Source organism: Scyliorhinus torazame, chromosome 8, assembly GCF_047496885.1.
Source record: "Scyliorhinus torazame isolate Kashiwa2021f chromosome 8, sScyTor2.1, whole genome shotgun sequence".
NCBI classification, from domain to species: Eukaryota; Metazoa; Chordata; class Chondrichthyes; order Carcharhiniformes; family Scyliorhinidae; genus Scyliorhinus; species Scyliorhinus torazame.
Window position 1 is genome coordinate 127,111,225 of NC_092714.1, and position 21,583 is coordinate 127,132,807.

At 45.7% G+C, this 21,583-nt stretch overlaps 1 protein-coding gene across 9 annotated transcripts in view; it reads left to right on the forward strand.

The window, feature by feature from the left end:
* The window catches only part of LOC140428103 (retinoic acid-induced protein 2-like), a 123,419-nt gene extending 113,591 nt beyond the window's left edge, over positions 1-9,828 (forward strand). For all 9 annotated transcript variants that reach the window (XM_072514164.1, XM_072514167.1, XM_072514163.1 and 6 more), the window contains one exon: positions 6,231-9,828. In XM_072514164.1, the coding sequence (XP_072370265.1) occupies positions 6,231-8,003 (1,773 nt within the window). In that variant the 3' untranslated portion in view covers positions 8,004-9,828. The remainder of the gene's footprint in view (positions 1-6,230) is intronic.
* The last annotated feature ends 11,755 nt before the right edge of the window (positions 9,829-21,583 follow it).

The window sequence follows — 21,583 nt, forward strand, 5'->3', positions numbered from 1 at the left end:
CCATAGTTGGTTCTAAGACTAGAGGGTGGCTATTACCACCGGGCTGCTGGAGTGTTTTTTGGGTGGGGATGGGAGTGCCACCGTGGCGAGGGCCCAGAAGGAGGACCCCCTGCAGGAGGCCTCCTCCGCGCGCACCCATTCGGCTTCTGGCTCCTTGATCCATCCCCTTATTCGCTCGGCCGTCGCCGCCCAGTGGTAGAATTGTAGGTGTGGGAGGGCTAGCCCGCCCCCCTGGATTTTGTTTTTTGTAAGTCTTTCTTTGGGATCCTAGCATTCCTTCCCCCCCACCCCCCTCCCCTCCCCCGCCCCCACCCCCCACGAACGCCATGATTAGTTTGTCTCGTGCTTTGAAAAAGGCCTTGTAAATGGCCGATGTAGATCAGGATGGATCTGAATAGGAAGAGGTACCTGGGCAGCACGTTCATTTTGATCATCTGGACTCTCCCCGCGAGGGAGAGTGGGAGTGTGTTCCATCTTTGCAGGTCCTTTTTTACTTCCTCCGTCAGACTGGTGAGGTTCCATTTGTGGATCCCTTTCCAGTCATGGGCTATTTGGATCCCCAGGTAGCGGAATTTGTGTCGGGCTTGTTTAAGCGGCATTCCCGTTAGGGCTGCCCCACCTACTTGTGGATGTACCGGGAAGATCTCGCTTTTGCTCATGTTGAGTTTGTAGCCCGAGAAGGCGCCAAATTCTTTCAGGAGCGCAATGATTCCGTCCATGCTGCTTTGTGGCTCCGAAATGTAGAGGAGCAGGTCATCTGCATAGAGTGAGACTCTGTGCTCTCTGCCGCCCCTTTGGATCCCCCTCCAGCTTTTTGCTTCTCTGAGCGTGAATGTTAGTGGCTCGATTGCTAGAGCGAACAGCAGCGGGGACAGTGGGCATCCTTGTCTGGTGCCCCTGTGCAGCTGGAAGTATCGGGATTTGGTGTTGTTTGTCCGTACGCTCACCATGGGAGCGCTGTATAGGAGTTTTACCCAGGAGGTGAATCCTGTTCCAAGCCCGAACCGCTCCAGTACCTCTATGAGGTATTTCCATTTGACTCTGTCGAAGGCCTTTTCTGCGTCTAGGGAGACGATCACCTCTGGTGTTCTCTCCCTGGAGGGGGTCATTATCACGTTCAGCAGGCGCCTAATGTTCGAGGTAAGCTGTCTACCTTATCAAAGCCCGTCTGGTCCTCTGCGACCACCTCTGGCACGCAGTCTTCTAGCCTCTTGGCTAGTACCTTGGCCAGTATTTTGGCATCTGCGTTCAGCAGTGAGATGGGTCTGTATGACACACATTCCGTTGGGTCTTTGTCCTTCTTAGGTATCAGCGAGATTGAGGCCTGTGTTAGCGTGGGTGGCAGTGTGCCCTTGGCCAGCGAGTCTGTGAACATCTCCCGCAGGTGCGGGGCCAGTGCTGTCGCAAATTTTTTGTAGAAGTCCGCCGGGAACCCGTCTGGTCCCAGTGCCTTCTACACCTGCATGGAGCTAATGCTGTCCATGATCTTTCCCAGCGCTAGTCGTGCTTCCAGGACCCATTTTCTGCCCTCCACCACGACTGGTATGTCCAGTCCATCAAGGAACCATTTCATCCCGGACTCCCCCCTTGGGGGCTCTGAGGTGTACAGCCCTTGGTAAAAGGCCCTGAAGGCTTTGTTAATCTTTTCTGGTTCTGTTTCTAATGAGCCTCTGGTATCCCTGATTTGCGCAATTTCTCTGGTGGCTGCCTGCTTTCTCAGCTGGTGTGCCAACAGGTGGCTGGCTTTGTCTCCGTGTTCGTATAGGATCCCACGTGCCTGGCAGAGTTGGTGCACTGCTTTCCTGGTGGAGAGCAGGTCAAAGTTCCTTTGTAACTCTTTCATCTCCGCTAGGAGCTCCACAGTCGGGGCCTCGGAGTATTTGCGGTCTACCTCCAGTATGGAGGCGACCAGCTGCTGCCTAGCCGCCCTTTCCTCCCTATCTCTTCACGCTTTGAAAGCGATGATTTCCCCTCTTAGTACGACCTTTAGCGCTTCCCAGAAGGTGGAGGGTGAGACCTCCTGTTCTGGCTGTTCTCCGTGTACTCTGTTATGGCCCATGATAACCTTTCGTTAAAGGCCTTGTCCACTAGCAGGGCAGCGTCCAACCTCCATGTGGGGCGTTGGGCCGTGCCCATCTCCAGCCTCACGTCCATGTAATGTGGAGCGTGGTCTGATATCACCATTGCGGAGTATCCCACTTTGTCTATCTCCGGAAGCACCGTTTTCCCCACCGCAAAGAAGTCAATTCTGGTGTATACGTTGTGTACTGGGAGAAGGAGAACACCTTCTCCCCTGGGTGGGTGAACCTCCAGGGGTCCACCACTCCCATCTGTTCCATAAAGTAACTGAGTTCCCTTGCCATGCTTGAGGTTTTCCCTGTTTTGGGGTTTGATCTGTCAGTCGTTGGATCCTGTCCACAGTTGAAGTCCCCCCTCCCCCCCATGATTAGTCGGTGCGTCGCTATGTCCGGGATTTCTGCCATGGCCTTCTTGACGAAGCTCATGTCGTCCCAGTTGGGTGCGTACACATTAACTAGTATTACCGGTGCCCCAGCCAGGGCCCCGCTGACCATGACGTACCGTCCCCCTGGGTCCGTAACCATCGTTGTCGCCTTAAACATTGCCAATTGCTGATCAGTATTGCCACCCCCATGGCCCTCGTCCCGTAGCAGGAATGGTAGGTCTGTCTCACCCAGCCCTTTCTTACCCGCAGTCGGTCCTGCTCTCTCAGGTGTGTCTCTTGGAGGAAGATTATGTCGGCCTTCATGTTTCTTAAGTGGGTGAGGACTCTGGATCTTTTCACTGGGCTGTTGAGTTCCCTTACGTTCCAGGTGACTATCCTGGTGGGGGGCTTCTGTCCCCTCGCTCCTGTGGGATTAACCATACTTACCTGATGGACGCGCCCCTGCCCTCCGGGGTTCCCCCTTGATAGGGGGCCGTCCAGAGTGGCCGCTGTCGCTGCTCTCTCCATGCGGTCGGGCCCCTGCGCTCCGGGGTTTCCTTTCGTCCAGGGGGCACCCGACATGGCCGCCCGCTATGCGACTGCCACGCGGGTAGTCCCCTGCACTCTGGGGCCCAGAGACCGTACTGGGTGGATGCTTGCAGCGATTCCTTGTTCTGAGCCCTCGGTTGTGGCACTTTGTAGCCCCATTGTTGTTCCTTTTCTAGCCTTGTTTGTCCCTCCATCCCTGTGTTCCCCACCCCCCGGGTCCCTCCCTTACTGTGCTCCCTCCCCCCTGGTCCCTCCCTTTCCTCCCCCTCTCCCGTATATCCCTCCTTTGTCCCTCTTTCCCCTGTTCCTATCCCCGTTTGCTCTCCTGCCTCTGTTGAGTGGTGTGTGTCCCCCCCGCCTGGCGCCTTCCTTCCCCCTTGTTGGGGGCGTGCTGCGGCCCTGCTTTGTTACATGTCCCCATCGCTAGCTTTTTTGCAAGTGCGGTGACCCCCCCCCCCCCCCCCCCGGGAGTTTCTGTCTCGCTTCTCCTTTGCCCAGCCTCTGCGTTTTCTGCCTGCTCTTCCCCCATCCTTCCCTGCGCTCTCCTCGCTCGCTCTCCCTTCTCTGCTGCTCTCATTCCCTCGTGCTGGGGCCTGGTCTCCCACCTGTGGCGATCCCTCAGGTAGTGGTTTGCTCTTTGCTCAGGGTGCGCTCGCCTCTCTCCCCTCCTCCGTCGGCGTGCTGTTGCCCCTCGGCAGGGGCCCCGTATTTCTACCCTCGCTGTTGTTTTCCAGCCCGTATTCCTCGATAAACTTGTTCGCCTCGGCGGGGGCTGTGAAGAAATACTCTCTTTTTTGGTATGTGACCCAGAGTTTCGCTGGGTGCAGCATACCAAAACGCACATTGCACTTGTGAAGTGCTCCTTTCGCTCTGTTGAATTCGGCCTGTCTCCTGGCGAAGTCTGCCCCAATGTCCTCATAAATTCTAATGAAGAGTCCTTCCCATTTGCAAGTCCTGTTTTTCCTGGCCCAGTGCCGGATTGTTTCCCTGTCTTGGTACCGGTGCAGTTTAGCTACTCCTGTCTGACCGGGTCTTTTTGTTGCAGCGTGGCTTTGGTTCCCCCGCTCCGTGTGACGGTTGGCTCGTCTGAACGGGCTCGCATAGGGTCATCCCGTTTGCTTTTGGGGCCCCTTCTCTCTCTGCTTTGGCTCCCTTCTGGCATTTTTTTCAGGTAAGTTTTTTTTAAAAAGTGGGAGAAAAAAGAAAAAAAAACAAAAAGAAGAAATGTTTTCCCCCCTCGCTTTAAAGGTTTTCTTTCCAAAGTCTTTGATTGTTTTTGAAAAAGGGAGGGCAGTTCTTCTTTTCCTTTTCCCCTCCTCATTCACCAGAGTCGGGAGAGAGAGAGATTTCTGATCGGGTTGGGAGTCCCTCTTTGTTCCACCAGCTGTCTCGTGGTGGTTGCTCGGTCAGGCCGGCTTGCAGGTCCGCGCTCTGGAGCGCTCGCTCCGTTCCGGTGGGGGGGGGTTGCTCAGTCGGGCCGGCTTACAGGTCCGCGCTCCGAGGCGCTCGCTCCGTTCGGGGTGGGGGGGCTTCACTCCAAACTCATTAATCCACCCCACAGTGCTTTATGGCTGCGGAGTGGGTCAAGCTTGGCCCATGGCAGGGTTGAAGCTGGGACCATCCTATTTTGTATTTGCCAGTGGCATAGCAGCTAATACATCTACCCATCAGTCAACAGATGGATGGGCCCCGAATGACATGTGGTGCAGAGTGGTTAGATTCATATTCATTTCTATTATTTCCCAGATGGTAAAGTTCCTAACCTTAGACTTTGCTTCACCATAGGAAGGGATGAAAAGTATTACATTGCATAGACTGCGCAGCCCAGAGAACGGTCATTTGACCCTACTGGTGCATATTGCGAGACACTATCCCCCTTCCAGCCCAATTTATCTCACTCTACCATCATAGCTTTCTATTCCTTGCTCCCTCATGTGTTTATCTAATTTTCTCTTAATCTGTGTGATTTGCTGTAGCCATCTCGTCTGATAATGAGTTTCACATTGGAACCAATCTCTGGGAAAAGAGCTTTCTCCTGAGTTTGACGTTAGATTTATCTCATAGTCGAACTGTTAAGATATTCTGGGTTAGCTTCACAGAAAACAATGGTGGGGAGCTGTGAGTGGTTGCTGTGCCCTGTCATTTGGCCACGTTGGTGCACTACATTGGTAGGCCAAAACAGAGAAGGAAATGAAGAAATATCATTGTTTCAAAAGCCTTCCAAAATAACTTGGGAATGTTATCCTAAGCAGTTGAGGATTTACTGTTTTGTACCATACAATTGGCACAACGGTTAGCACTACTGTCTCACATGCCAGGGGTTTTGCGTAACTGCGGAGTTTGCACATTCTCCCCGTGTCTGTGTGGGTTTCCTCCCGGTGCTCCGGTTGTGCAGGTTTGATGTTCTTTATGAATGAGGATGGCTTCAAAGTGTAGTGTCTTACAAAGAACATCAAGCGATGTTTTAAAAAAAAAAAAAATTTTTATTCTCCTTTTTCACATTTTCTCCCAAATTTAGACACACCAAGAGTAAACAATAATCATTAACAAATGCAATGTCAATCCCCATATCAACAGCGGCAATCCCATCTTCCCACCAAACCCCAAACAGCAGCCCGCATGTTAATATAAACAAATAACAAAAAGCACCCCCCCCGCAACATTCACACACATCTATCCCCCCAAAGAGTCGGCTCTCAAACTAAGTTTTTTAACAAAGCTAATTTATTAACACTACAACTAAAGAGATTCAAATTACTTACTAAGATATAAATACAACAAATAAACTAAGACTATGATTCTATCTACAGAACCTCTGAAAACAAGACTACTCTTTAACCCGCCTAAACTCCTACTCCCCGAATCAAGAATATCACGTGATCTATGTGTATGCTCTTGAGCATCATCTTCTGGTTGGATGCCATTGCATTAAATTGTTAACCCTTCATTTACCATAAAATATACATATAGTCATACAGGTTAGGTGGATTGGCCATGCTAAATTACCCCCTAGTGTCCAACAGTTAGGTTGGGTTTTGGGGATAGGGCGATGGGTGGACCTAGGTAGGGTTCTCTTTCGGATGGTCGGTGCAGACTTGATGAGCTGAATGGCCTCCTTCTGCACTGCAGGGATTCTATGAATCTATGAATTGTGTTACCTCTACAGCAAGCCACAGTGGCTGATGCAGCTTGCAAAGATTTTGGGCACTAATAAAGATACTCTTTAATTAACTTGCAGGTCTGTGACTGGTGCAAACACAGCCACCTCACCAAAGACTACGTGGACACCAGTGACAGTGAGAGCAAGCTTCAGTTCTGTAGCACAAAATGCTTGAACCAGCATAAAATGGATCGATTTTACAAAGAGGCTCAATCTAACCTGCCCATGGATGTGACAGACTCTCCATCCCCGACAATTGCAAACAGTAAACTGGAAAATGGAGTGGCTCAGCTCATCACAGCAGAAGCGTGGAATATCAATCCTACAGGTCTCATGAAAAAAACACTTTCCCCCTTAGTCGCTGTTCCGGCATCTTCTATTATGACACCACAAACAGACCCACCAAATGGAGTGTCACTCAAAGTGGCTGCCACAGTACTGCAACCAATCTGTTTAGGAGACAGTCCTATGGTCCTACCAATCCATTTGCAAGTGGCTGGGAGTTCAGCATCCCAGATACCTGCGAGTGGCAATGCACCATGGGTAATGACTAATCAAGGCGCAGTGCCACTGTCTCTGTTACTGGAGCAACATTTGATTCAGCATTTAAATTCTCCGCTGCTGCTTGCTTCACCTACAGCAAGCCCTGTGAACTCTGTCCAGAACCACATTATGCAGGGCACAGCTGGCCCTTGCATTCAGTCCCAGCCACTGGGCCAGAAGCCTTTCAATCAAGCACAGGACTATGATATACCACCTCCTCTTCAGATCCCGGGCTTTGCTACAGTCCTCCAGGACTTTTTCCCTTCGCATAGCTCAGTGCCACCAGTCCCAAATGTCCAACCAAACCCCGAAAACATGTCCAGCGCTTTCTCCTCTGCACCACACCAGAACTGTAGTGGACTGTTTTCTCCATTAGTTCCGCCTGCCACACTTCTTGTTCCTTATCCAGTAATAGTTCCCCTCCCAGTCCCAATACCCATTCCCATCCCTATTCCCATTCCCGTGGCCAAGGATCCAGATCCAAACAGATTCACAGACATGCACAGACGAACTACCCACAGTGGCAGCACCACAAGCAGAAGCACCCAAACCTCAAATGAGAGAGAAGAACAAAAAATCTTAGACTGTATCCAACACCAAGGAGTGCAAGATTATCAGAATGCCAACTATAAATTCAACACGGAGACAGAGGCGCTTGATCTTTCTTTGAAGAGGATGTCTGTGGTAAAGAAAAATGAGTTCTTTTATCAACAGATTGAACAGGATGGTGTGCTGGATTTATCAGTTGCAACCCCTAAGAAAATGAAAGAAAGTCCAAATCTTCCAGGTAATGGATCTTCTAACCTGCCAGGCAATTTATTGAGTGAACCGCTGTCTCATTCGAGCGAATCCTGGTCCAACACCGTGCCACTGTTGGGTGCACAGAAAGTAGAGGCTGTGGTGCATGGCGCGCCTAACAGCTGTGAGTTTTCCAGCCAGCATAAGTGGCTGGTCGATCCCAACTACACTAGACTGAGGACTGACCCGCGAGCTGCCACTAACCCTGACTCCCTGAGCAGCACGGACACTGCAAAGGTCATTGTGTCTGTAAAAGATGCCGGTCCGGCTATCCTCTGTGGCAAAATCAAAACTGTCGTTGGAGTATCTACAAAAAACTTTTCTTACAAGACAGATTTATCACAGGAATCTGTTTTACAATGTTACGATGTCAAATCCCAACTCGAGCTCAGAGACAGCAAAAAGAACAATAAAAATAGAGGCATAAAATTAAAGAAAATGAGCTCACAGGATTTCCATGTCCTTCCAATTAAAAAACAGCGCCTAGCTGCCTTCTTTTCGAGGAAGTAAAGTCGTTACTTTGAAATACTTCTGGATGTACAGTAAAAGAAAACCCTTAAAACAAACTGGAATACAGATTATGCTGCAGGATCTGTTATGAAATTAAATCTCGCAGTAATGAAGCTTTATGGAATATTTATTTAATTGGTTTTTTTTAAGTCACCCTGACAACTTGAATTGGAATAAATCTGAATTGCCCACGCTCCTCACCCCACCCTTCTTTACTTCAGAGAGATTGACTGAAGCTTTTGCAATACAGCCACTGGTTATAAATGTGTCCTTATTTCCAAGGCGCCTTTTTTGACGCAGGATGATTACAGTTAAAATATATATTATTTCTTATCCAGAAATGTTTCCTGTTGAACCCCTGACTCCGCAGGTGCTAAGTCTCTTGCCTACCTTGGTTACAATGCTTATGGGAAACAGACTAGCTCATTTCAGTGGCAACCTATTTAACATCACAGCCAGCTGCCATGTGCTTGACATGATTGGGAATAACCACCGTTCTGATCACTTAGAAATTGGTGAACAATTGTTTCCTTGTTTTTGACTTGTTAATTTTTTTTTTAAATTGTGTTTTTTAGGATTAAAAAAAAATACAACATCATGGGGCAACTGCCCAGGCTGAATCCATCCTATATAATATAAATGTGGTACTTAGTTTTATTACATCATGTTACAGGCATTTAATTTAACATAGTATAATTTTTGTGATTACCAATGCTTTGTTTTCTGCCTGGTCAATCGACTATTGTTGGAACTGGTTCAACTAGTAAAAAGCAATTAATTAGTTGTACACTCTTGTTGCTGCAGCCCAGCTATATGAGCCTTTAAACTGTGCATTTACAGTGAAAATTCCAATACATTGGCATCTTTTAAATTGTTCTTAAATTCTGACTCCACAATGGTCTGAAATAAACCTGGAAAATAAGAAGCTCACAATAGATGTAAAACTGCCACAGAAGTAAAATAGACCAGAAGATACCACAACTGCTCCAGTGTAAACACACGTTTGGCTCCATGACTTTGCATGCTTCGCTAAATGACGTAATGTCTGCCTGTTAATGGCCTTCTCACATGATTGCTGTTCAGCATTGAGCAATTTCCAACAGTTCCAAAAATGGAACGGTGAACTGCAAACTGACGACATTGTCATTTATCACTGGGGTTGGCTTCCTGTGAAAAACGCTTGAGGTTTTGCAGGTTCCACCAATCACCTACAGAGCTGCTGACATTATATCAAGGTCATCATTCATTTAATCTAACATTGAGGCAACATAGTGTTGGAAGCTTACATCTCATGTATGATTGCATACTTTAAGGAGCACCACATTGTTTTGTCAAGAATAGACTAGGATTGGATGAAAATCATACACCCACATTAATGCACATCAACACACACCAGTTTCTGCATTACTCACATGAGCTTAGCTCATTTAGTGTGTTTAATAATTCTAATAAATAATGACCATATTTCCTGAAAAGCAACTTTTGATTATCAGTGTAAGCTGGTGGTCACATAACAGTTAGTAATTCTTCAATGTGGATGTGGGACACACTGACTATTAACATTCACCATGAGTGCGAGTAATGGAAAACTGATGAGTCTTTTCCTTCTGACCTAATCAAATTCTGTGTGCGTGACAAATTGAGTGTGTGTCTAAGTGTGAGACTGTGTGTGTGTGAGCATTTGAGAGAATGTGTGAGTGTGTTTATTTCCCAGAACTCGTTCAAGGCCGCACTGTTATGACATGTCTCAGATGTCCGTTAGAAACTATTATTGAAGTTCATAATGTCACCTGAACCAACAATTAAATTTAAGCCTTATAATCATTCTCAGATACTCAGTTTGCTTTGTTCATCCAATATGATAAGAAGGCAGAAATATGCAATGAATTCTCATTTGCCCGGGAAAATTCCAAAAAGTATAAATATTTTAAAGGGGTGAGGGCATTAACTTTGCTACTTATTTAGAATATTTCAGTTAAATCTCGATAATGGTATTAATAAAATTGTCACTGAAAAACTTGCTTGAACTGAGGATTAGAGCTACAATCCTAAACTTGAATCTCGCATTGTGCTGATAAGAGTCCCTATCGTACCCTGAACATTCTTCGAAATCAAGAACTGATCTACGTAGCAGTACAGTACCAGAAAGCCTCATTAAAAAAATCAAGTGTATAGGATCGAAAGGTGGAAATAACTTATCAGTGGTCCACTGTGTAGCCATAATCTCTTGCTTAATTAAGATTCAGAAATTCTAAAACGTTGAAAAGTTATTACACTTTCATTGTCCTTTTTTAAAATATGAATTTAGAGTGCCAATTATTGTTTTCCCAATTAAGGGGCAATCTAGCATGGCCAATCCACCTACGCTGCACATCTGAGACCCACGCAAACACAGGGAGAATGTGCAAACTCCACACGGACAGTGACCCGGGGCTAGGATCGAACCCAAGTCCTGAGTGCTGTGAGGAAGCAGTGCTAACCACTGTGCCGCCCTCACTTTCACTGTCCTACAAAAGTCTGCGTAAATTATTTGTCAATATATGGAGTTTAGAATCTGTATTAGAACTTTTAATTTATAGCTGCATTTCTTTTTTACAATCATTTTATTGAGATATTTATGATTTTCTAACAATAACAGAAGGAACAGTGTACATACAAATATAAATATAGTGCAAAGGCCATCTTCCTCCCTCACAGGTCCCACCTTTCTTACACACTAACCTAAACTAAACCCCCCCCCCCCCGCCTCTCTGCTGACAGTTAATTTTCCTCAAAGAAGTTGACGAACGGCTGCCACCTCCGGACGAACCCTAACATTGACCCTCTCAGGGCGAACTTGATTTTCTCCAGACAGAGAAAGCTAGCCATGTCAGTGAGCCAGATCTCTGACTTCGGGGGCTTTGAGTCCTTCCGAGCTAATAGTATCCATCTCCGGGCTACCAGGGAGGCAAAGGCCTCTCTCCTCCTGGATTCCCAGATCTTCCGACACCCCGAAAATATCGCCACCTCTGGACTCGGTGCCACCCTAGTTTTTAACACCTTGGATATGACACCTGCAAATCCCTGCCAGAATCCCCTACGCTTCGGGCATGCCCACAACATATGAACATGGTTCGCTCGTCCTGCTGCACACTTTGCACACCTGTCTTCTACCCGAAAGAACCTGCTCATCCGGGCCACTGTCATGTGAGCCCAGTTAACAACCTTAAACTGTATCAGACTGAGCCTGGCACATGTTGTGGATGCGTTGACTCTACTCAACGCATCCGCCCAGAAACCATCCTCTATCTCTCCTCCTAACTCGTCTTCCCATTGTGTTTCAGCTCCTTGGTCTGTGTTTCCTCTGACCCCATGAGTTCTTTATAAATGTCCAAAACCCTCCCTTCTCCCACCCACATTCTGGAAACTACCCTGTCCTGTATCCCCCTTGGCGGTAAGAGCGGGAAGGTTGAGACCTGCCTGCGTAGGAAATCTTGCGCCTGCAGGTACCTGAACTAATTTCCTCCCGTCAATTCAAATTTCTCCTCCAGCTCTCTCAGGCTGGGAAAGCTCCCCTCAATGAACAGATCTCCCATCCTCTCGCTCCCTGCTCTTTGCCATCTCTGAAACTCTCCATCCAACCTCCCCGGGGCAAACCGATGGTTATTGCAGATTGGAGACCAGACCGATGCTCCCTCTGCTCCCACATGTTTCCTCCATTGCCCCCAGACTCTCAGGATCGGCACCACCATGGGGCTGGTGGAGTACCGTGCCAGTGGGAACGGCAGAGGCGCCGTTACCAATGCCCCCAAACTCGTGCCCTTACATGATGCCGCCTCTAACTTACTCCCACATCGACCCTCCCCCCCAACCACCCACTTCCTAATCATGGCTATATTTGCCGCCCAATAATAATTACTAAAGTTTGGCAGCACCAGCCCGCCCTCCCCCCAGCTACGCTCCAGCATCCCCTTTTTTACTCGTGGGGTCTTATCGGCCCACACAAAGCCAGAGATCACCTTGTTGACCCGTTTAAAGAAGGTCCATGGAATAAAGATGGGGAGACACTGAAACACAAACAGGAATCTCGGGAGGACTGTCATTTTCACTGTCTGTACCCTACCAGCCAGTGCTAGCATGTCCCACCTTCGGAAATCTTCATTTGGTCTACTAGTCGGGTCAAATTTAACTTATGTAGCTGTTCCCATTCCCGTGCCACCTGGATGCCTAGGTACCAAAAGCATCCCCTTACCACTCTAAACGGCAGCTCCCACAGTCGCCTCTCCTGCCCCCTTGCCTGGATCGCGAACATCTCACTTTTACCCATGTTCAATTTATAACCCGAAAACCGGCGAAATTCCCCCAGCATCCTCATAACTTCTTCCATCCTTTCTAGTGGGTCCGATACACACAGAAGCAGGTCATCTGCGTATAGCAAGACTCTGTGTTCCATCCCTCCCCGAACCAGCCCCTTCCAGCCCCTTGAGGCTCTCAGTGCAATTGCCAGCGGCTCTATGGCCAGCGCAAACAGCAGTGGGGAGAGGGACCATCTCTGTCTCGTCCCCCGGTGCAGCCTAAAATAGCCCAATGTCAGCTTGTTCGTCCGTACACTCACCACGGGCGCCTGATACAGCAGTCTAACCCAGTCGATGAAGCCCCATCCAAACCCAAATCGCCCCAGCACCTCCCACAGATAGGTCCATTCCACCCGATCAAATGCCTTCTCTGCATCCATTGTGAGCACTACCTCTACGTCCCTACCCTCTGGGGGCATCATGATCACATTCAGCAGCCTTCTAATGTTGGTCGTCAACTACCTGCCCTTAACGAATCCTGTCTGGTCCTCCCCAATCACGTCAGGAACTCAGTCTTTGATCCTTGAGGACAAGATTTTGGCAACAGTTTGGCGTCTACATTTAGTAGGGAGATCGGTCTGTAGGACCCGCATAGCTCCGGGTCCTTATCCCGCTTCAGGATCAATGAGATAGTGGCCTGTGGCATCGTCGGGGGAAGCACCCCACACACCCTTGCCTCATTAAATGTCATCATCAACAGCGACCCCAGCATCCCAGAGAACTTTTTGTAAAACTCCACTGGGTACCCGTGTGGCCCCGGGGCTTTACCCGACTACATGGCCTTCAGCCCTTCTGCCATTTCTTCCAGCCCCATCGGGGCCCCCAGCCCTTCTACCAAGTCTTCATTAACCTTCGAGAACTTCAGCCCTCCTAAGAATTACCTCATCCCCTTCGGCCCAGCTGGGGGTTCCGACTCATACAACCTGCTATAAAACTCCTTAAACGCCCTGTTAACCCCCGCTGAATCTCCGACCAGGTTCCTATCCCTGTCCCTTACTTTCTCAATCGCCCTGGCTGCCTCCCTCTTTCTGAGCTGCTGCGCAAGCATTCTGATGTCCTTTCCATATTCATAAATTGCCCCCCTCGCTTTCCTCAGCTGCTCCACCACCTTCCCTGTAGTTAACAAGCCAAACGCCGCCTGTAGCCTCCGTTGTTCCCTTAAAAGCCCTGCCTCTGGGGTCTCCGCATATCTCCTGTCTTCCTGAAGTATTTCCCCTATCAGTCGGTCCGTCGCTGCTCTGTTTACCTTCTCCCTGTGGGCCCGTATCGAGATCAGCTCCCTCTGACCACCACCTCCAGTGCCTCCCAGACCATTGCAGTCGAGACTTCCCCCGTATCATTAACTTCCAGAAAGTTCTGGATACATTTCCTCACCCACCCGCTCACCTCTTCATCCGCTAATAGTCCGACATCCAATCTCCAATGCGGGCGTTGGCCATCCTCCAGGCTCACCTGCAGGTCCACCCAGTGCGGGGCATGATCCGAGACCGTGATCACTGAATACTCAGCGTCCACTACCCCCATCAGTAGAGCCCTGTTCACTTTATGCACGTATGAGTAAAAGGAGAACTCCTTTACTCTCGGCTGCCAAACCTCCATGGGTCCATTCCCCCCATCTGCTCCATAAACCCCTTCAGCTCCTTTGCCATTGCTGGCATCCTGCCCGTCCTTGAGCTCAACCGGTCTAGCCTTGGGTCAATGACTGTGTTGAAGTTCCCCCCATGACAACTTATGCAAATCCAGGTCCGGGATCATCCCCACCATCCTCCTTATGAACTCCACATCATCCCAATTCGGCGCGCACACATTCACGAGTACCGCCGGCAGTCCTTCCAGCTTCCCACGAACCATGATGTAACGGCCTCCCACATCCACAACTATTCTTCCCGCCTCGAATGACGCTTGCTTATTAATCAGGATTGTGACCCTTTAGTCTTAGAGTCCAGCCCTGAGTGAAATACCTGTCCGACCCATCCCTTCCTTAATCTAACCTGATCGATTACCCCAAGGTGCGTCTCCTGCAACATTGCCACGTCCGCCTTCAATCCCCTCAAGTGTGCGAATATGCATTTGAGGGGATTGTAGGCTCATTTAGCCCTCTAACGTTCCATGTGATCAGCCTGGTTGGGGGGCTTTTCGCCCCCCCCCCCCTCTCCGCCAATCAGCCATCACCTTTCTTGGGCCGGTCTCCAGCTCGCGCCCCGCGCATCCGCAGGCCCGCCCCCAGACAGCCTCCGTCCCCAACCTCCCTTTTGTCCCCCAGCAAATGTCTCCTCCGTCAGCAGAACAGTTCCTCTCCCTCCCCCCGCCGCCCTCCCCCCCCCCCCAATAACAGCACTATGCAAAGCGCCCCCTTCAACAAGCATTTTATAGCTGCATTTTAATTTGGTAGTTGTTTTGAAGCGATAGTCGGGGTCACTGAAATGGCCATTTTTCATTCATAAAATTACGCAGTCATTTTAGTAATTCGACATGCGCATCCAGTTTTATACTAATGTACTAATGAGCAACAAACAAAATACCAAATGTTCTTTTCAACAATAATAACCTTACACAAACTATCTTCATGAGTGATTCTTTTTGTGCTATTATGGCAAAAATGGCATGAGAAACAAACAGCTGACTGTTGAACATTTCGTAGTTGCTAATGTGAACAACTTACACATAAAACTATCCAGTGATGTAGCGGTGAAATCCCAGTCTTCCTTAGCTAAACAAATAAGACTGCATGAGTATTAAGCAGGCATTAACTACTTCATACTCAGGGTAGATTTTTTAAACTAACATGAGCAGATACAGGAATCTTGGCCCCCAATTGGTCTTGTAGGCAGTTGATATAATTCCAGTGTGCATTGTCAATTAGTATGAATGAGATTTGGTGATCATTTTATGCAGATACTCTTCAAAGCTAGTTTAATTGTATAAGTAACAATTGATCCTTCAGTAGAAATCATCCCAGCAATCTTGGATAAGGTAGCAAATCTAAGTAAACATTTCAAACCTTACTTGTGTATCTTGTAGTTGCTTCACATGGTCATTAAATCCCTACAATCGTAAAATATTGCTCATAAATGTTTAGATGATGTGCTTTGCAAAACAAACAGTCCTCTAATTCATAAATCTCCAAGGAATTTTCTGAAAACATTGATTAATAATTACTTTGCTGCTTTGTTGGACCCTGAATCTGCCTTCTCTATTGAAACATGACCTCCATTTTGGCAACTACCGTCTATTCGACTGCGTTCTTTGCTTGATTGCAACTATTCCTCTGGCCTCAGACATCTGCTCTCCTGCTGTTTATTTCACTCAATGCTAAATTAGTTTTGATCTATAATGATCTTTTTACGATTGTAGGGATTTAATGACCAAATGTAGCAATTATAAGATACAGAAGTGAGATTGAGAAGTTTGCTTAGATTTGGTTTCTAACCTGTTCCAAATTTCTCTCTCGCTGCTTTCGTCTTCTGTTGTCTGAGGTTTGGGAGTTGTTGGGAGAAGTTCTTTTTCATCCTTCATTCATCGGATGTATGCATGGAGTCTTGAAATTAGCAAAGAAACCCGCCAACTTTGATTACCTCAGCTTAAATACCACTAGGCCTGTAGGCATTTTTGTTTTTCATCCATTTGATTGTAACTCTGCAATCTGTGGTGATTCACCTATAGATTCTACTACAGGGGTTAGGAATAGCCTGGGCATATCAACTGCCCTGTGGATTCACCATTGAGGAGTTGTTGAAAATATTCCTTCCAGCATTGACAGATGGCATTGTCTTCCTTAGGAAGAGAAACATCATCTTCGAGGGAAGGAGATTTAGTCCATTTGACCTTGGCCAGTAGATGGCCCTGGTGTTGACCAGCATATTGTTGGATCTCTCAGGCTTTCTCTTTCCACCCCATATCCTTTATCTTCCATATTTGTTTCTGGACAATAGCCCTGTTGGAAAATGACCTTCTTGTCATCTGATCTTGGGTTGTTCTCCAGGCAATGAAGGCTGCTCATTTTGGTTCTAGGACGTCACATATTTCACATCATTTTTATCGAGCCAGTCCTGGTGAACTTAATGCTTGAATTCAATGGTCTGGGCATAAGAGTCTAGTATAACTGACTTTATTTGCGCTCACTGTTTTGGAATGGAGTGGGTGTGTGAAGACTTTCCAGATGTGCACCTGGAATTCCCATCTTTGGTTGAGCTGCTTAAGAGCTGAGCCATTGATCTTCTTTCTCTTGTATCCTTGGGACTTATGCTGTCTTGACGCTGAGTGAATGTTCATCACTGATCAAGCAAGTCTATGATTTGTCCAACAGGCACTAGTCCCTCACATGGATCAAGTGATCCAGACATCACTTAGATCTTTGACCGGCACAATGACATAATCCAGGAGATGCCAGTGCTTTGAGCTAGGATGCCTTGTATTTGTCCTTCTCGCAGAAAAGGGTGTTTATTATAATGAGGTCCATACTGAGCACACTTTGTCCGCAGGAAGACACTATTTGTGTTGGGTATTCCAACCCAGTTTTTCACAATTGCTCCATCCCAAGTAGCGAGTCATAGCTAACCCTGGCGCTGGGGTGGCAGTGAGGATTTCATCAAGGTCACAATAGAACCTTTTCCTTGTGATCTTCATCAGAGTCAAGGGTCGAGCATAAGTGCTGGTGATGGTGGTATATTGGTTAAGGCTGATGAAGTGTTGTAATTTTATGGTTCTTTCATTTAAACGATGGGGGAGTTTTGACAGTGCATCTAAGAAATTATTCTGGATGGCAAAACCAACATTATGGGGACAAGGGTCACTTTCAGCCTTTCCTTTCCAGTAGAAGGTGTATTCCCCTAATTGCTTCATCTGCTGTCCCTCTGCGGGAAAGCAAGTATCACTGAAGACAGCAATGTCAATTTGGAGTTGTGATACAATTTCAATTCTTCTTTCCGGATGGTCACTCTTGAGATCCATGAGTGTTCCAACATTCCAAGTTGCAAAATCTAAAGTTTTCTGATTTGATTACAAAGATGGTGGTTCCTCAACTAGGTGAAAGTGGGACAGCCACTTTAGGGCACCTTTTCTCGCCTGCTCCCCATTTGGAGTGAGCAGAGCATATCCTGAAGCAGATTGCTTAGTCCTATGCTGCTTGCCAAAGACATCTTTGTCCCAACTCAGGTGCCCAAGTTCTTCGCGCATCGGTTGCCTGTGTCCAGATTCTTGACTCGGGCCTCCCAGGTTCACAGCTCTGTCACCAATCTTGCATCGCCAAACGACTTGCCAAATGGATGCCAGCAGAAGGGGTGCGCATGACTGTGTTTAATGTTGTGATCTTAGGGTGCCGTCAATGTCCATACGATCTTAGTGGGTTGGTGATCAGATTTCAGTGACATTTCAAATTACATTGACCAGGACATCTTGCCATTGCAGCCTTTCAACTTCGCAGCCAGTGAAACCGGGCAGCATGGTGGCACAGTGGTTAGCACTGCTGCTTCACAATGACAGGGACCCAGATTCAATTCTGGCCTTGGGTGACTGTGTGCAGTTTGCATATTCTACCAGTGCCTGCATGGGTTGCCTCCGGGTGCTACGGTTTTCTCCCAGAATCCAAAGATGTGCAGGTTAGGTGGATTGGCTATGCTAAATTGTTCCTTGGTGTTCAAAGGTTAGGTGGGGTTACGGGGTAGGGTGGGGGTGTGGGCCTAGGTAGGGTGCTCTTTCAGACGGTCGGCGCAAACTCAATGGACTGAATGGCCTTTTATGCAATGTAACGATTCTATGAAACGCACTGTCTGCCTTCACCTGTTCTGGCATTGAGTATTTTTGGACAGCACTTTGTCTGGCTCCTACCCCAAACCTTGCTGTTATGGATGGCCCTACCAGGAGCAAGGAGCTCCCAATGGCATTGCGCATGGGATTGTGCACAAACCTCTGCACCACGTCAATGTGACAATCCACGGAGGGATCAAATTACATTAACATTATGGGTAGACCTGGCCTTATGACTCAAATTTATTTGCAATATAAGGTGTAATAATTTTGAAGATTTAAACATATAAGAGGCCTTAGAGTTAGACACAGGCGGATGTTTAATTTCCATAAACACTGAAGTTTATTGGCCTCATTAAGTGTGAACGTCCTGCAGCCATTAAGAAGTGGCATTGACAACATGGACCCTCCCTTTTTGCCACTTGAAGATATCGATGTAGAAATCAATTTATAAAAGTTAACATTATTTTCGAATTATTGCAAATAAATTCAAAACAGTTTGAAGCATTGAGTTACTTTGTTTTTAAACTACTCTGACGCTTTCTTCAAACATCATGGATAAAATCAATGCTATAAAAGGTCTAATGCAAGCTTTAAACTGTTTTCATCCTAATCCCTCTTCACTGCTCTTCATTTATTGTATGTGTCCCATAGATATGGATGAAAAAAGTTCTGTAAATTGTTGCAAGCAAAGTCACAATTGTTCTTACCAAATTAGATGTAATGGGGCATATTTTGGAAATGAAAATATGTTTCAATATTCAGATGGCATCCTATAATTTGTTAAAACTTAATTTCTCATTAGTTCTAAAGGCACGATTGACTTTTCAGGCTACAATTTATGACCAAATGTCTAACCAAGCTTATGTTCATTCTATTACTTTAAAATTATTTATTTGGCAAATGATAAGTTTTTACAAAATGTTTTTTTTTTTAATTTCACTGATGTTTTTACTTTGGTTTCCTTCCTCAAGTGGATGCGGTTAATATTTTAGTCATTATACAACAGTATTAGGCAATGCTACTAATTATTAATGAATTGGAGATCATTGATCCAGCTAATGTACTGAAATGAATTTGCATTAACACTGACATTGACAATAGGTTTAGGTACTTAATTTATTTTTTTAAATAGTACAATTTTATTTGGTTTCCAAAATACTGTATTTTTGTGACAAGGCAATAAAATTTCAAAGGAAACCCATTGGACAGAAAATGAGATGCAATCTCTTAAAGTGGGAGATTGTCCTTTTCATATACTATAGCAGAATTATGGACATGATTTTCAGATCAACAGATGTTTTTCTTAGTCCTCCTATGAAGAAGCCTTACAGGCATTGAATCGACACAAAGGAAAATCAGTTGGGACCCATCATGTATCACGTCTGCTGCACAGATGATATGGATTAAGACTATGAATGATAGATAAAATTAATAAAATAACTTTTATTTTAATAATGCATAAAGGTTATAGTATAAATCATATAGTTTCAGTGAAATAAACCATTTAGTCATATTAATTTGTTCATGATTCTTTAAGAAGCATAGTCAACTCTTGATTGTTGCAAAACCAAGCATTAAGACTTGAGATGATTACATATTGTTGTGCAGAGTGAATGTGTGTTCAACCCTGTATTTATTTCATTGTTAATGTTACTTTTTATATTGTACCTGAGTAGAATGTAAAAAGTTTTTGTTAAAAAGGGAAAAATGTTGTTTGCACTATATAGTACTATAGATTTATGTATTTTATAAATCTATTGGGTGTGATCTGAATAATTTGAATGTTTGAACCACGCAAAAAGTTTGCTATAAGTGGATCATATATGTCACTGTATAAAGTGCTTGTAGCTGAAGGTATCTTACAGACAAATCGCATAATCAAAGCCAGCTTCAGAGCATGGCAAGTTTAATAATTCAGATTAAACCAAGGAACAGAGTGTTGGCTTCACATTTAGTGATTCTGTGTCAAATTGATTATTGTTTCTTTCATTACACGGTTCAGTTATGTCAGGACTGTACTGTAATAGCCAGTGTCATGTAAAATCTGTAAGTGCATCTTTTATAAAAAACATTTGAGTCTGATAAGACGTTTGGATATGATTGCTCTGAAGAAGATTTTTATGGTTTTTATTTATACATCCAAAACATATAAACACCAGATATTCCAGTAATTTCTTTAATGTTAACATGTCAGTTAACATGTGCATAAATGTCATGCCTTACACTGTATTCTGAGCCAGTTTAATAACTACAAATTATGGCTTTCAATTTGATGAATTTTGAACAACACATTTTATGCTTACTTGTGTTGAATTTATTGCAAGCACACCATTCTGTGTAATAGTTGTTTTAATAATGCTGTACAGTACTTGATTGATGCAGTACAAGATTTGTGTGGTGATTTTATGGAACATCAGAAAACTGAATTTTTACTCAGAGAATACAGCATCGTCAGGGATCGGTTTTGTTTGCTGCAGAAAATATTATGAGTTTTGTTCTATTAAAGTAATTTTAAAAAGTTCTTCTACTTGTGAATTTCATTTAAGAGTTCAAATGGTTTTCATAATAGGACACCTTGCATTTTCAGAAACAGGAAACAATCTGATACTAAACATGGATTATTTATTGCTGTGTTCTTCATTTCTGGTCTCCTGCACTTCCCAATATTCTTTCCACCTGTTTAGGTCTCTCTCCTTCATTAAGAAGTTCCCTCAAACCACCTCTTTGACCGAGCTTTTGGTCATTTACCCGAAAATCTCACAAAGCTTATGTAAAATTATGCTCCTGTCAAGTCCTGTCTTGGGACATTTTACTACATTTAATTCCACCATATGAATGTAGGTTGTTGTTGCACTTTGGTTTAGATCAGATTTTGATCAGTTTAAACACATCAAACAATGTAATAAAATTTGAAATAGGGGCAGGATTGGACAATTGGCCTCTTGAATCTGTTCTGTTATTCCATATGACCATGGCTGATCTTCTGCCTCGACTCTGCTCCTTCCCCCACCCACCCTCCTCTCCCCGATCCCTTGATTTCCAAAGAAACCAAAAATCTGTCTCCCTCGAATGTATTAATTGACTGCTCACCAGAACTCATCCCAAGTAGGAGGAAACATGGTAAGGGGAGGACAAGGCATCCATGGCTGATGAGGGAAGTCAGAGATAGCATAAAAGTTCAAGAAAAAGCATACAAAGTGGCGACAATTAGTGGGAAGCCAGAGGATTGGGAAGCCTTTAAAAGCGAGCAGAGGACAACTAAAAAAGCAATAAGGGGGGAGAAGATGAAGTATGACAGCAAGCTAGCTAGTAATATAAAGGAAGAGTTTTTTTCAATATCTAAAAGGTAAGAGAGGCAAAAATAGACATTGGACCATTGGAAAATGTGGCTGGAGAAGTAATAATAGGAAACAAAGAAATGGCAGATGAACTGAATAGTTACTTTGCATCAGATAGAGGATTGGCTGACTGGGAGAAGGCAGAGAGTGGGGATAAAGG